At 34.1% G+C, this 15,972-nt stretch overlaps 1 protein-coding gene across 3 annotated transcripts in view; it reads right to left on the reverse strand.

Moving 5' to 3' along the window:
• The window catches only part of LOC149785212 (EGF-like domain-containing protein 2), a 52,231-nt gene that overhangs the window by 8,116 nt on the left and 28,143 nt on the right, over positions 1–15,972 (reverse strand). For 2 of the 3 annotated variants that reach the window (XM_089979023.1, XM_089979022.1), the window contains exons 10-11: positions 5,885–6,071; positions 1,032–1,152 (exon numbers count right to left, since the gene is read on the reverse strand). In XM_089979023.1, coding sequence (XP_089835149.1) covers positions 1,032–1,152; positions 5,885–6,071 — 308 coding nt within the window. The other variant, XM_089979024.1, reaches the window with a different exon arrangement.

The raw sequence follows: 15,972 nt of genomic DNA on the forward strand, positions 1-15,972 counted from the left end.
ACTTATGGTATTGCAAATTAAATCCCAAATAATCCTAGAATTTCAAACACATGTCCTGATGGTTAAAGTTTTGAATAAATGTAAGTGGTATTCTAAAACTCAAATGCTGGAAGTATTGATGTGCGTGTGGTGGCCTGTGTCATGGTGATGTACCAACAGTCTTTGTTGAATCACAATAATAATATCCAAGAATATATCTTTGATTAAGTATAATTCCCAGTTAATGCCTCTGCCCAAGAATATTTTTTTACGATGAGCACTTTGTATTTCCAGTGAATAAATAATTTGTATGAATGACTTCCATCCCAAATGAAAACCTGGACACAACAATAATATAACTGAATCTGCTCAGATCTTAAGCATGAATTAATATTTATTTTCCATAAACAAGATTATATGATCCTCTACTTGACCTCTGGTCTCAATTAGCATTTTCTATTAAAATAAACCCAGAACTATAACCTAATGGAAAATTTCATTCTAGAAGGTTCCTGATATTTATAATGTTTTCCGTCCTAGTGTCCAGCGGGTGGCGTGGTCATTGGTAACCCGGGCGGCGACCGGTTAAGTATGAGAATGCATTTGTCATTTCACAATCTCTAGCGTATCATTTGCAGTAGCAGCCTGGTGGAGCCATCCCTATCCAGGCTGTAGACCACAGCCAATATCCATGTTACCATTTGATTCACCCTGGTCTCGAATATGTGGGCGTTAAATTCATCTTGCAACCCTTTCACCCTGGCCGTTGACATCAAATTGGAAGACTTCCACCCTGTGATGTCATGTTTCCACCACCCTATTTCTCACATAGGTAGAAGACTCGTGGAGGCAGGAGTGTCTAAATTCTTCCCTTGTAAGTTTTATATTTGGCCACTGCCTGTCGAGTGCATTGAAAACGAGCAAGCTTTCTCCAGTTGTCATGATTTTAAGAATGCATGCAAAGGGTAAGTCACTGAATGGATACAAATTTTTTAAAGTGATCGATCGATCAATAAAATTAATGGTTGATTAATTGCCTGTATATCATTTACCATTTTTGGTACCCGAGCCTGTATCCTGCTGAGAATCTGTGACCTTAAGGATGGTAGATATCTCAAAGTCGTCGCTGTATGGGACCGCTGCACGCTTTTTTCTGCCAGTGCTGCCACAGTTCTGAAAGGGAAAAATTCAAAATAGAAAGAACAAAATGTGGAGAGGGACTGAATAATATATGTCCCAATGTCTAATAACGTGATGATAACTACCACAAACATGTAAATACTTGTTTGCTACTGCAGCTGATATAGGCTCATTAAGTATGTTTGTTTCTTTTATCAGAAATCTTGAATTTACAATTGTTTCACTGTACAATCTTGACCTGTTGAATCTATGTTTGCATACTAGCTTCTCAGATCTTGATAAGGAAAAAAGAAAGAACAAATGTAAGCGCTTGCGCGTGTTAGTATATTCAACTAGCTTTATTGATAATAACATCGGGCTTTGTATCTGCAAACATTTTTAACAAGAAAGACAAAGTTAAACCCTTTGAGTGAGATGCGCAGTTGGAGTAACGCAATGTTGTTTTAGGTTGGTATATGGAGGACATTTGAGACTGCAAGTCTTTTTACTCAAATACACTCCAATATACTGAAATACTCATATATGCTCAAATATGCTCAAATATAAATATATCTTTGGAGGTCTGTTTTATTGTTTTAATTGCTAATTGATCAATGTAAATACATTAAGCCTCCATTTTCTCTGTTCTGAATTTGCTTTCACTCTATCAATGATGACGAGCACGTGACATATCTAACACACACTTTAAATGTTATGTCCGTAAATAGTATACCGGTAAGAAAGGATAGAATTTTTTAATGCACCTTTATTTCTTTTTCTTTCCTTTTTTTTGTTTGGTTTGAAAGCACAAACAGTAATAAAGAATATAATGGAGAGTTTTTTGTTTCTTTATAATAATATTTGAAATACATGAAATCTTTAATTTAGTTGAAGAATATTGATATCTTACACACATTTTGATTGAGTTTTCTTCTTCCTTTTGATCAAGTGCTGTTATAACATCATAAAAATAATATAAATAAAAACACTAAAACAATAATAATGGGAATGAAGCATATGGTCTCAGTTTTAAGTACATCTCTAACAAAATAAATTGACATCACAATAATCACCGTTCCGGTGGCCTAGTGGTTAGAGCATCCACCTCGGATGTGGGAGGTTGTGGGTTCGATCCCCGGCCGAGTCATACCAAAGATTTGCAAAAATGGCACTAACAGCTGCCTTGCTTGGCGCTCAGCATTAAGAGGTTAGTGTTAGGACTGGTCGGCCTGGTGTCAGGATAATGTGACTGGGTTGGACATCATGCTACATGTCTGCGGCATGATGCCCCAGTGCTAGACATCTCTATAAACTGTCACACTGCAGACGTCGTAGCGATATGACTGAAAAATTGTTAAAGCTACGTTAAAAATCCAAATCACACACACGCACACACACACACACATCACAATAAGTGGACAGCTGTGTTCATTGTACAATTAATGACATATTTATATAGTTATTTGGAAAAAGAGTTAACTTTCTGGATAGATGTTTTTGTAATGATTAGTAACATATTTTAAGTGAAACCCTAATTTCTGGTTTGTAACTCATTACAATGAATGGTGGAAGTTTTGCATTTCTTACAAAAGTGATTGGCAAATTCTGATTTATCTTGTTAATGAGGTTCAAACATTTCATGGTTAATTATTCATTTTGTTTATACAGCAATAAATTAGATGTATATTTAATATGTAGCAAATTTGGTTCATACCAAAATCTTCAACTTATTCTTGAATATTGTTCTCTTCTCAATTTTTTAAAACCAAGTTCACTTACATTGCCTTGTATCTCTGCACATTGCAGCTAATTGTTATTATTATTATTATTATTATTACCTCAAATTACATAATTAGAAAAATAAAGCTTTTACAATTTGTGGTTTTTATGTAAAGTTGTCAGTAGTTGATTTCATGGAAGTTGTGATAGTCAAATGAATTAAAAGTCAACTAAAGTTTATTAACAAAAAAATTAGATTTTTCCCCCTTCAATTGATAATTTAAAAATAAGCTGAAATTTTTATTTATATTATGATACTGGACAGCAACACAGCTTTACATGGAAACATTCATACAAACCATCATTTCCTTTTTTCAAAAAAAAAACACAACTAATTTAAGTATATTTTGTAAACAGAAACTAAATCCATTTATTTGACGCACTGTAGGTAAATTATAGATTTGATCAAGGTAAAAATACACAGAATCCTTCACCCTCCCAGTTAAACTTCTCTCACTGTAAAATAAGTTCAAAATGAGTCTAAACTGGCAAAAAGGGTTATGGATTCTTATATATGAGGGCTACTGTCAGTCATGCTCGTTTGAATACTTCAGTTATACAGTGAGTTGAAAGGTCTTTTATGTTATTCGATACCCATCCCCTAAGCCCTAAAAATTGAAGTGAATAAAGATAAATATGCACACACACACACACACACGCACACGCACACACACACTAATGAAACTCTAATGCCAGTGTGTAATGTAATGAATTTTGACAAACATAAAGAATATATTAGTTATTAACATACATGACAATACAAAAAAGTACTAAACAGTGAAATTGGTTACCACATATTCAACTGCATGTTTAAAATTTATTTCATTTGAGAACTATACCCATTCTCACATGATCAGTAAAACACTCAAAGTTAGATTATTATTAATATATATATTAATAATATTTTACAAAGTATGACTTAATTTTTGTTTTAATACACCAATAATACTATATAATTATAATATTAAAAATGATTATTTGAGTATGTCTGAGTGTATTTGAGTAAAAAGACGCACCACATTTGAGAAGCTCATGAAAGTTTATTTTTTGTACCTGAATTTATCGACTATCAAAGTTTTCAGACTTTAAACCTGTGCATGTGTGTTTCTAAAGAGAATTTATTTGCAAACATCATCACAGAAACTACAAAAATATCTGAGCAAGGGATATGGAGGACTGAGCAAGAAGTTTATAAATTTGTTTCGAGATCTCTTATTAACACTAATATTCACTTCTATATTGTTACAAAATACTGAAAGAAAATGTACAGATAATTACAAAATTGATACAAGCTAAAAGAATAATTCTACAGTGTTATAATTGTGTCAGCACTTAACATATTAGATCAGAAATATGTTGATACTTGGTAAAAGACAATATGTGATAATATGCCAGCTGAATTTCATGCCCAAACCAGTTCCAAAATACAGGGTATGATAAAACACCAATATAGGGTTAAAGCTGATGAGAAAAATAAGTTAGCGACTTGAGCCTTCCTTCAACCTGAGAAACCAACATTAATTGCGAGCTAGACATCTTGCCCACCTGTAGGAAATGGATTTGGGACCTATACCATGCTCAAAAAGGACTGCTTACTTTAAATAGCTTGAGCTTAACCATAGCCCCTTCAACCAATAATAAGTTAGGGGTTGCCCCAGACCTATGGTACCCTATCTCCAAAGTGTGTTGAGAAATAACAGAAGAACACAAGTTACACATCAACGGCCAAAATATTAATTTCAAAATTTGTACTCTGACTTAAATCGGTGGAAAAATACCCCTGACTCAAGGGTTTTCTAAGAGTCTAATGTTAAGGGGAATCGATACACATGCAAATAACGTATGCGATATGAGGTGACTGATTTGATGACCTGTATTAATCACACACCACTGATGTGATATCTCGTAAGATGTTGTTGAAACTGTATAGAAATACTGATACGGTTCCTCCTTCTAATGTCAACAATAAATGGTGTGTCTGGTGGCAAACTGGCATTGAATACGGAGCGACTGTTTTCGCTGTACAATAAAATAAGGCTTTATTACTCAAACTTTTTGCATGGAAAACATGAATTATATTTTATTTAACTTGTATTTCAAGCATAAAGCTTGAATTGAAAAGTCTTGCCAAAATATTACATTCCTGCTGCTTAAAATCCAGATTTGTTCTTCACTTCTTCGAAAATCTCGTTATTATGTATATTTTAAAGATCAGAAACATACAAGTAGAACAGCTTTTGTCAAACAAATTCCTTTTTATTTAGTTGTGCTAACATTTTTCTTTTATTATGGCTTTTGTAGTATTAATCATTTTCCTAGTATTGTTGTTTCTTCTTATGAGAGTGCTTTTGGTTTGTAAATGTTGTTTGTAAGAAATTTTGCCATTTAAGAGCAGTAATGATTTATCGTTTTTATTAGTTGTCCTAAGGATAGTCTGAAAGTTTATGCAATAGGTTGATGTTGTTGTCATTCTGTAAAATGTCAGCTCTTAAGATACATAACTACAATCATGACAACGGAACTATCAACACACTGACCTTGGATTTTCATCAGTGCTTATTCTTAAAGGCAATCTACCTGGCTATTGGAGAAAAATACTTGAAGGAAACGAGTTATCTTGTGAAAACCAAACTGACAATGTTCCTTACATAATGCATATTATAGCACACCAGACTTTTGACCTTCAAAATCAGCGTAGAACCGCCACCACTGAGTAGAAATATACATATACAGTTCAGTGAGAAATGGCTAATAAAAACATTGTTTATTGAGTGGAAGCAATTTGTATTAAAAATGGAGGAACTTACAAACAAACACAGGGATACAGCTTTTGCTATATTTCCTCCGAAAAACTTCCTGGGCAGGAAGGAAAAATATCATCATATACTTTTAATAGTATCTTTCATGTTTTTATTATACCTTTTTGTGTTTATATTTTCTACTAATGAATGAATCGCAACTTAAGTTCATTTCAGACAAGGAATAGAGAATGTTTGACAGATCTTACGAGTTTGCACTGTGTATTGTCTTGTGAACATTTGGTGACCATACAGGTAAATTTGACTTCAGTCGCATTCACAAACTTTATGAGTTTCATCGACACATCAGAATTTCCGAGCGTTTTTCCGTTTATGGTCACGTTGCCTTGAACCTGCTCATTTGTAACAAAACTCTTTCCAAAAGTTGTAGTACACCTGCAGGATAAAAGAACAAAGATTCAACAATAGATCACATCTCACTAAAATGCTTCACCTTAATATTCATTGAAAACCCGTGATTCTTTGAACCACAATGACATTGACTTTTCATATTTTAACCCCAAATCAGCGTGTCTTTCAGACCTTAAATGCAAGTTGTCCATAATATTTAGTTAAAGTATTTATGTCAAAACCACTTTTATTATTTCAGTTACATTAAACTTTGCCTTTAACCTGTTTAAGCCGCAAAATAAATTGCCTCCTTTCTTACCTAACATCCACAAACTTTCATGAAGGTACACCGTTAAACACTCAAATATTTCGGCAGAAGAAAAACAGTGACTTTGACCTTTAACCCTATATATATATATATATATATATATATATATATATATATATATATATATATATATATATATATATATATATATATATATATATATATCAGTTTAGCCCTGTGATGTAGAACAAATGTTATTGTTTAGAAAACATCCTCCATCTTTCAGTCAAATTGATCTTATCGTTTGACCCTCTCACCCAAACTCGACAGGCTTCTTTAATTCATAATAAAGACTCACTTGTAATGAATACTGTAGAAATGAAGTTATTCTGCAAGCAAATAAAACCTTAACGGACAAATGACAGACAGGGTTATAACAAAATATGTTCTGCCTTTCAGCAGACATATTATGTATATTTAATTTAATTGTTTATTTGTTAGATTTTTTTAAAAATAATTTTATTTCATTACATGCTATTGTAATGTAACACTGTATGCTGGACTTGACCTTGTCCAAAATTGAGTTCATTTCTGCTTGACCTGATTTACTTTTTAAAAATATTTTTATTATTTCATTTATGGCAACAACTAATACATAGCTAAATTATTCTCTATGTGTATGAGCTTAATATCAGGATTATTAATTATTCAGGTAAACAAGGAGTAATTATGTTGATTTGGGTCAGGGTTTTGGAGATTCCTTTACAGGTTATTGTGTTGTAAGAAAACAAAGTACATTAGATCATTCTAGAAGGTTATTTTCCTTTAGGTAATGCTTTTGTTTTGAAAATGCTAATTGTGACCTGATATCAAGTAGAAAGCTATATAATCTTGTGGCTGTGAGGATTTGGTCAGTCGTGCTTTAACATCTAGCACCATCATGTTGTATTGTGTTGTGACCAGTTTGACCTGAAGTTTATTTTCTTCAAACTATTGAATTCAAGTGATTATTTTCTCTGGAAATACAAACGTGCTCTGATTAAATATTTGGATAAAGACATTCAATGAAACTTAAACTGAATTCAAACCTGGAATTATATTTCTATGATTCAATAACAGACTGTTGACACATCAGCACTCCGTAGGCTATAACAGACACGTCATCGCCTTCAGTTATGGATCTCTTCAGGACTTGAACTGAGTTTATTCAGGACTTTTTATTATTAGGACTTGTGTCTATAATTTCTTTGATTATTTTGGGATTCAATTAGCAATACCGTAAGTTCTTTTCTCCCATTTTGTATTCTAGGGAAATAACTTATTTGTTAAATTTTACAAAGCTTGTTCTCTTTCGCTCTTTTCAGTTGCTTATTTTAAGAGCATAGACTCATAACAGAAATTTAGGAATACGAATTTCGCTAAAATATTTTAGAAAATTTTGTTTTTGAAATTTCAATTTCCCTAGTTTCGGATCTTTTAAAATCGCAAGTATTATCTCACATTCTAGAAATCTTTAGTGCAATTAACAAGCTTTTTACAATGTCATCTAAGGTGGAGATCTTTATTTCAAAACCTACCCTGGAACAGCTAGACTCCTTGAAAAAGATGAATTGCTTCAGCTTGCCAGCAAATATCTTTCTAAGGCGAAAGCTTCTTAACAAAGCAAGAAATAAAAAATATTTTGATCGAATATTTGGTGGGAAAGAATGTTCTGGATAGGAGTGCTATGGATTTGATTAGTAAATCTGTATCAAACTCTAACATAAAAGTAAAGGAATTAAAATTAAAATACAAGATGGAATTATAGTTAAGAAAGCGTGAGCTTCAAGAAAGACAGATGCGGTTAGATACAGAGGAAAGAGAGAGAGGAAAATGCAATTACAGAAAGAAGAAAAACAAATGCAAATGAACTTGGAGAGAGAGAGAGACAGAGAGAGAGATAAACAAATGCAAATGCAATTAGATAAAGAGGAAAGAGACAGACAAATGCAAATGCAAAAAGAAAAGAAAAGAAAGACCAAGAATTGCAGAGAGAAAGAGAGAAGTAAGAAAGGGAATATTAATTTAGATTAAAAGAATTAGAGCTGGAAAGTGAAAAGCACATCCCCATTACATACAAATTCAAGTTTTGATGTTACTAAGAATATTAGGTTAGTGCCCCCTTTTAGATGAAAGGAAGTAGATAAATATTTTCCTCATTTTGAAATAATTGCTGAAAATTCTAAATGGCCAAGAATGCATTGGACTCTATTATTACAGAGGGCACTTTTTGGCAAAGCCCGAGACATCTTTGCTTCCTGTCAGTACAGCAAAGTGCTGACTATGACCTGGTTAAGGAATGTATCTGAAAGGGTTATGAGTTAGTCCCCGAGGCTTATCGGCGAAATTTAAGGAACTATAAAAAAGAAGCTGGACTCAATGTCAAATTTGCAAGAAAAAAGAGCAGTTATTTGATAGGTGATGCTTAGCCAAAAAAAGTTGATAAAGATTACGAAAATCTAAGACAAATCGTATTACTTAAAGAGTTCAAGATTTGCATCCATAATATTATTAAGACTTATCTTGATGAGCATAAAGTCGAAACTTTAGAAAATGCTGCTCGTACGGTTGACGAGTATTCCTTAGCTCATAAAGTTTCTTTTGTTAGTAAGTCTTCCACTCAGCAGTCTTCTTTTAAAAATGTATTTCAGCCTAATACGAGCCCTTCCAAATTTCAATCTAGCACAACTTTTAGAAATAAAACTTTCTAATAAGACTGATCAGAAGTCCTTATATCTTCCAACGTGTACCTATTACAAGAAGAAAGGACACGTTATCGCTGATTGCTACAAATTGAAAAATAAGCAGCAGAATCAAAGCAGCAGAATCAAGACAGACCTATTCCAAATGCTTTTATTCCTCAGAGGTCAAGGTCATGGTCATGTATTGAAAGCAATACACTTGTTGGGTCTAATAAATCCCAGTCTGATTTTATTATGAAGAATTATGAACCATTCATGTCGAAGGGTTCTATATCACTCATGGGTGATTCGGCCAGTCCTATCCCTATTAATATATTAAGGGACACGGGAGCGTCTCAGAGCGTTTTTTTATCAGGTACTTTGCCTTTTTCTGAGAAGTCTTATTCTAATGAGAGTGTTCTTATTCAAGGAGTAGAGTGCGGCTTTGTTAATGTTCCTCTCCATTGTGTATATTTGTCACTTAGTCTCGGGACCCGTGCGAGTCGGAACAGTGTCAGTGAACTATCAAATTGTAGTTCCAAAATCATACAAACAGAAAATTCTTAGTCTGGCCCATGAAAATCCCTTGTCTGGTCATTTAGGGATTAATAAGACTTATCGCTTCTACTGACCAAAATTTAAAAGTGATGTTTGTAAATACTGCAGATCTTGTCACACATGTCAAATAGTAGGAAAACCCAACCAGAAGATACCTAAGGCTAATCTGCAACCTAATCTTGCATTTGATGAACCATTGAGCAGAATAATGGTAGATTATGTCGGTCCCATACCTAAGACCTGGGTCAGGTAACCAATATTTGTTGACCATAATGTGTGCGTCAACAAGATTCCCAGATGCAATTCCTTTGAGGAATATTAAAACTAAAACAATAGTAAAAACTCTGCTAAAGTTTTTTAATATACTCAATTTGGCCTTCCCAAATCTGTCCAATTGGATCAAGGGTCAACTTTCATGTCTGGAATATTTCAGCAAGTTATGCACCAATTAGGCATCCAAAAATTCAAGTCTTTTGCCTATCACCCTGAGAGGCGACGGGCTTTAGAAAGATGTCATCAAACTTTGAAAAATATGATTCGGTCATATTGTTTTGATACAGGTAAAGATTGGGATGAAGGTATTCATTTACTATTGTTTGCTGTTAGTGAATCAGTTCAAGAATCTTTAGGATTCAGTCCCTTTCAACTAGTTTTTGGACATACTGTGCGTAGACCACTGAAATTGTTAAAAGAGAAATGTCTTTCTAATGAATATGCCGAAATCAGTCTTCTCGATGATGCTTCCAATTATAAGTATAAGTTGTCAAAGGCTTGTGAGGTTGCAAGAACTAATCAGCCCTCTACTCAGTCAAAAATGACATTGAGGTATGATAAAAATACAAAGGATAACAGCGTGAGTTCTGGCTTGCATGCCCATACCACAAAATTCTCTTCAGGCCAAGTAGTATGGTCCTTACACAGTTGAAAAGAAAGTAAATCATTTAAATTATATCATAAATACTCATGGGAGGCGAAAACAAAAAAAAAACAAGTTTGCCATATAAATATGTTAAAGGAGTATGTTGAGAGAGATAGCCAGGTTAATCATGCAATTAATTTAGTTGTACTCTGTCCCAACCAGTGATGATTTAAGCGAATGAATGAATCGAACTGTAGTAATTTTGGAGTAACAAATCTTCGAAATTAATAAATTATGAATAATCTGGACCAGAAACTTTCACATATGCAGCAAGAAGACAAGGATGAACTAAAACAGTTATTGCTTGACTATGAGCATTTATTCCCAGATGTTCTTACAAGAACAAATAAAATTTACCATGACGTTGAAATTGTAAATTCCACACCTGTGAAGCAACACTCGTACAGGATGAACCATCTCAAACAGGAATGCTTGAAAAAAGAAATTCAGTATTTGCTGGAGAATGATTTCATAGAGTCGAGTAAAAGTAACTGGAGTTCACCATGTATACTTGTTCCGAAACCAGATAATACTTTCCGCATGTGTACCGATTATAGATAGGTGAACAGTGTGACTAAAACAGATTCATTTCCGTTGCCAAGTATCAATGACTGCATTAGTAAAATTGGAAACACAAAGTATATCACCAAATTTGACCTTCTGAAATGATTTTGGCAAATTCCACTGGCGGAAAGGGCCAAGGAAATTTCGGCATTCGTGACTCCAGATGGACTTTATCAATATAAAGTGACGCCGTTTGGGATGAAAGATTCGCGAAGTACTTTTCAACGTTTAATGAACATGATTATAACTGGTCTAGATAATTGTGATGCTTACTTCGATGACGTCATCATCTACAATGACACCTAGACAGATCATTTAGAAACAATTCGGAAATTCTTTGACAGACTCACTGATGCAAATTTGACCATTAATTTATCCAAAAGTGAGTTTTGCTGTGCTTGTGTAACATGTCTAGGACATATCGTGGAACTTGGACAAGTTAAACCTATAGATGCTAAGGTCAAGGCTATCTCTGAATTCCATGTGCCTATCAGTAAAAAGCAACTGATGCGATTTTTGGGTATGGCTGGATACTATCAGAAATTTGTTCCAATTTTTCTATAATTGCTGAACCCCTGACAAATTTATTGCGTAAGAAAACCAAGTTCATTTCTGGTCTGAAAAATGTCAGGAGGCTTTTGATAAGTTAAAGGCCATACTTAAGAGTGCATCAGTTCTTGCAGCTCCAAATTTCAGTCAATCATTTAAACTGTCTGTTCATGCAAGTGATGTTGGGGTTGGAGCAGTATTGATTCAAGAAGATGAAAATGGTGTTGATCATCCAGTATGCTATTTTTCTAAGAAATTAAAAAGCACCGGAGAAATTATTCCACAATGGAGAAGGAATGTTTGGCTTTGATATCAGATTTACAACACTTTGAAGTCAATTTTACAAGTACTTAAATGACCTTAGAAAACGCTGCATATAGCAATAATATCATCTATACAAATTTGGAGAAACTTTAAATTGTATAATCTGGAACCATATCAATGTCCTACACAATATACGGTCAAATAACAAAAGTGTTTCGATGGTAAATTACAGAAGAGAAAAAAAAACTGTATTATGGACTTTCTACAAAATATAAATTATTGCACAGATTGTGCAAAATGTAATAGAAACAAAAAGACACTGAAAAATCAGAAGGGTGAAAGTATTTTGCCCTGGGTACAATCTTGTCAGGCAACAATATGTGCGTAATTAAATAGTCTATTTTAACATCCGATATAGCAATAGGTACAAGTAAGTATCTCCTAGAGATACAGCTTAGGCAGTGACTCTATATTATAGCCTACCAAATTATGTCACATGCTCTATGAAACCTAAAACGGTATCCTACAAAAAGGCCTAGCAAATAATATTTACTTTGCTGTTTTGTTTTTTATTTTGTTTTCTTCCTGTCTCTGTGTTATTTGCCTTTTAATATTTCAATGCAAACAAATATACAGCATAAGAGGCATGTAATATTTGCTAGATTGTACAGTTTGTTTTCAAATTAAAGTTCTTCTTATTGACTATAATATCCATTCAACATTACAAACATGATATAATACTGACAACTATATGTATATGTACCTGTAAATATATACATGAATAGTAAATGTCTTAAGTTTTTTAAAGCTTAATTATGCAGAAACTATAAGCTGTATATATAGAAATATAAATGCATGTATGTGGATTTTTTTTTGGGGGGGGGGTATGTGCAGAGATGTGGAATTTAGTAACTTTTGAATTGTAACCATGTCCAACCCAAATCTTGCTCCAGTCTGAGGCTTCAGATGCTAAATGTATATTATGAAAAATAATTGTCAGGAGGGGACCATCTTCTGAGAAAAATTTGCCAGATCATTTTTTGTTTCAAATATTTTCTTGAGGGTCAAAAACAAAGGCTTTAATCTCAAAATTTGACATTTCTTACAAAAATAAATACTTAGCGACAGTTATCAAGGGGCTAATAATATTCGCTGCTCCCATGACAATATTCTAACTATTTCACACGGATCCCACTATGTAGCTCATTCCAAACGATTTTCACCCCGATGTACTCAAATATTGTCGTCTAGGTAGAAGTGTCGGACTCTGTCAATGGATATTTGTGTGCTCTAAAGTGTTGCCAAAAGTTGTGGAACACTACCGAACCACCATTTCCATATCCGGGTATGCGTCTACTCCATGACAGTGTACCGGTGCATAAATATGCCGTCATGACCGACTTTCTGACATGTAACAGCATCGAACCTTTACCATATTTTCCTTACCGGCTTATTTTAGCTCCCAGTGATTTTCGGTTGAATTTCGTTATCAAAGATTCGCAGAGGAGCAGATGATTAGTGACTAGTATATATTTTTAATTTGAAAATTGATGTTGAGAGACGGATATAGTGTAATGTAATGAGTAGTGTGAGAGTTGCAAATGTAGTCAAGTAAATTGGTGACAAATTAATTAGATGATAATAATCATAATATATAGCTTTGTTCTTATCTTCGAGTAATACACATTTCTTTTTATTGCTGCTTTCATTTTGCTGTTTCATGCTTAATATTGAGAATGCATTTAATTTATATTGCTTTATTTAGTTTAATTTATGTTTATATATGTACATTTTATACCTATTTTGTAACATTATGTTTTCAGTTTTGCCCTGCTTTGTTAAATTGTTTATTTTATTAAATTTTCCTCAGTTTCGCATATAGTGTAATACAGCTGCGGAATGCATTTACACTATAATAGAAATCAGCCTGATGTGCAATCCTGCATGTGAAATACTTAAAAACAGGTTGTTTCCTAATTGTAACAAACATTGTGACTTATCTAAATTTGTTTAGTTACATTTGGGGAATGGGGTTGATTCAAATAATGAAAAATATTCAGCTTACTGTGATTAAAGTCCAAGTGAAACAACGTGTACTGCTTTCCTATACTTAATTTATTGTGAAAGGAATGATGTGTGCAGATCGTTGGGTGTTTATTAAATATTGCATCTGAAGATGGCGGACATAATCTCTGTATATTCTTAAGAATGCCAGGGCTTAAAACATTGAATTAAAGAAAAGATGTGTTTCATTTTATTATTTAAAACAAATGCAGTTTTGTCTGTAGGAAAGTCATATTAATAAACAGATGGTGCCATTTGGACAAATTAAAGTGGAAATGAGAGATTTGTTTGTCTTTTTGCATTGAAGTCTAGACGCGTGTGTTTCTTTTGTTTAATAGACCTGAGTTAAATTAACTCTATCCAAAATACGCTCGCAAGGTAACTTTATAATTCTGGGTCTTATTATAGAAAAAAACTCTGGTTGCATTGGTCGCACTGAATGGTCTAAATAATAATGATCCTTAATTTTACAGAAGACTGAAACAGACATTTACAGGTTATGAAATAGACACTTACAGAATGTTGAACAGACAATTACGGAATGTTGAAACAGACAATTACACATTTTGAAAATTACCAAAATACAATGTAATCATTGTAGGGACTCTGTCGGGAAAACGCGCCATCAGATAAACTATCTCCCAAGCAAAACATTGACGTCTCGTACAATGCATGTGAGGAAGCTAGCAAAACTGGTCGAGATGGACAGTAAACAAGTCTGGGTGTCCAGTGAGGTGGGGAAAGCGTTATCTCCAAACACACTGAACGAATAGTTGATGGTCAGAGAATGGTGTCTGTAAGACTAAAGCATGGATGGAGATGTATAATGTTCGTTGCATGACTTGCCGATGGTTTGGGAATGGTGTTGTCACCAGGGACTGTATTGTCTCCAATAGTTGATGGTCAGAGAATGGTTTCTGTAAGACTAAAGTATGGATGGTGATGTATAATGTTCGTTGCATGACTTGCCGATGGTTTGGGAAAGGTGTTGTCATCGGGGACTGTATTGTATCCAATAGTTGATGGTCAGAGAATGGTTTCTGTAAGACTAAAGTATGGATGGAGATGTATAATGTTCGTTGCATGACTTGCCGATGGTTTGGGAATGGTGTTGTCATCGGGGACTGTATTGTCTCCAAAACAGGGTCCGGTCATGGAGTTATCAGGTTTTCTCTGCATGAATCGTTGATGGTCTGGGAATTCTGCCAGGCATCTGGGACTGGATTGTCTCCGTAACCAGTGCCGGTTTGTTACGTAGTCATGGCTAGTAATGAAGCTGTCAGATGTCGGTCCGCAATGCCGTCAGGAGGTCAGTAATGGATAGAATGGATGTCAGGAGATATGTGTTGCATCAAACTTGGACTGGGCATATCAGAGAAACAGATAACCATACTCCGTCCTGAGAACTCCAAGTGTAGATTGAGGCCGAATTAATATGCCTGGTCCAGTACTAAGATTTTCACTTGACCATAGGGCAGATAATTAATCTGGCGCTGACATGTATATCATTAGACGAAGTTAGACCAATAAAGTGTGAATTCTTTCTGTTTGATAGAATAGAGCAAGAAATGGACAGAATTATCGCTGGAGTATGCATCTCTTTGTGAGAAAACTCTTTAGAATCGCTTCTAACATGAACAGGCACAGACGGAAATCAGTTTTGCAAAGCCTCCCGAAAAAAGACAGTGCTTCCTAGCATGAGCGGAATTAGTATTTGAAATACGTAATGGATTTGTCACCCAGTAGGGATTATGCATTTCTTACTCGTACCCAGGCAAGCTGATGACTACTAACACGTTCGTTGCTAAAAGCAAGCTTTAGAGGACTGGATATGGGAGGTAATGGTCATACTCGTAACATATGATTGGATAATGCATTTGAAAAGCAACTACAAGTATTTGGAGAATATCGATAGACGAAATGGTATATTGAATAAGTCTGTATGTTGATGACAAGCAGCTATTCTTAGATGTGTCAGAGAAATAAATAAAATGCACGTTGAAAAGACCATACCAATTCTATGAAAGATATAGTTTCAAA

The sequence above is a fragment of the Sinohyriopsis cumingii genome, chromosome 13, assembly GCF_028554795.1.
Source record: "Sinohyriopsis cumingii isolate HCF-2022 chromosome 13, ASM2855479v2, whole genome shotgun sequence".
Classification (NCBI taxonomy): Eukaryota; Metazoa; Mollusca; class Bivalvia; order Unionida; family Unionidae; genus Sinohyriopsis; species Sinohyriopsis cumingii.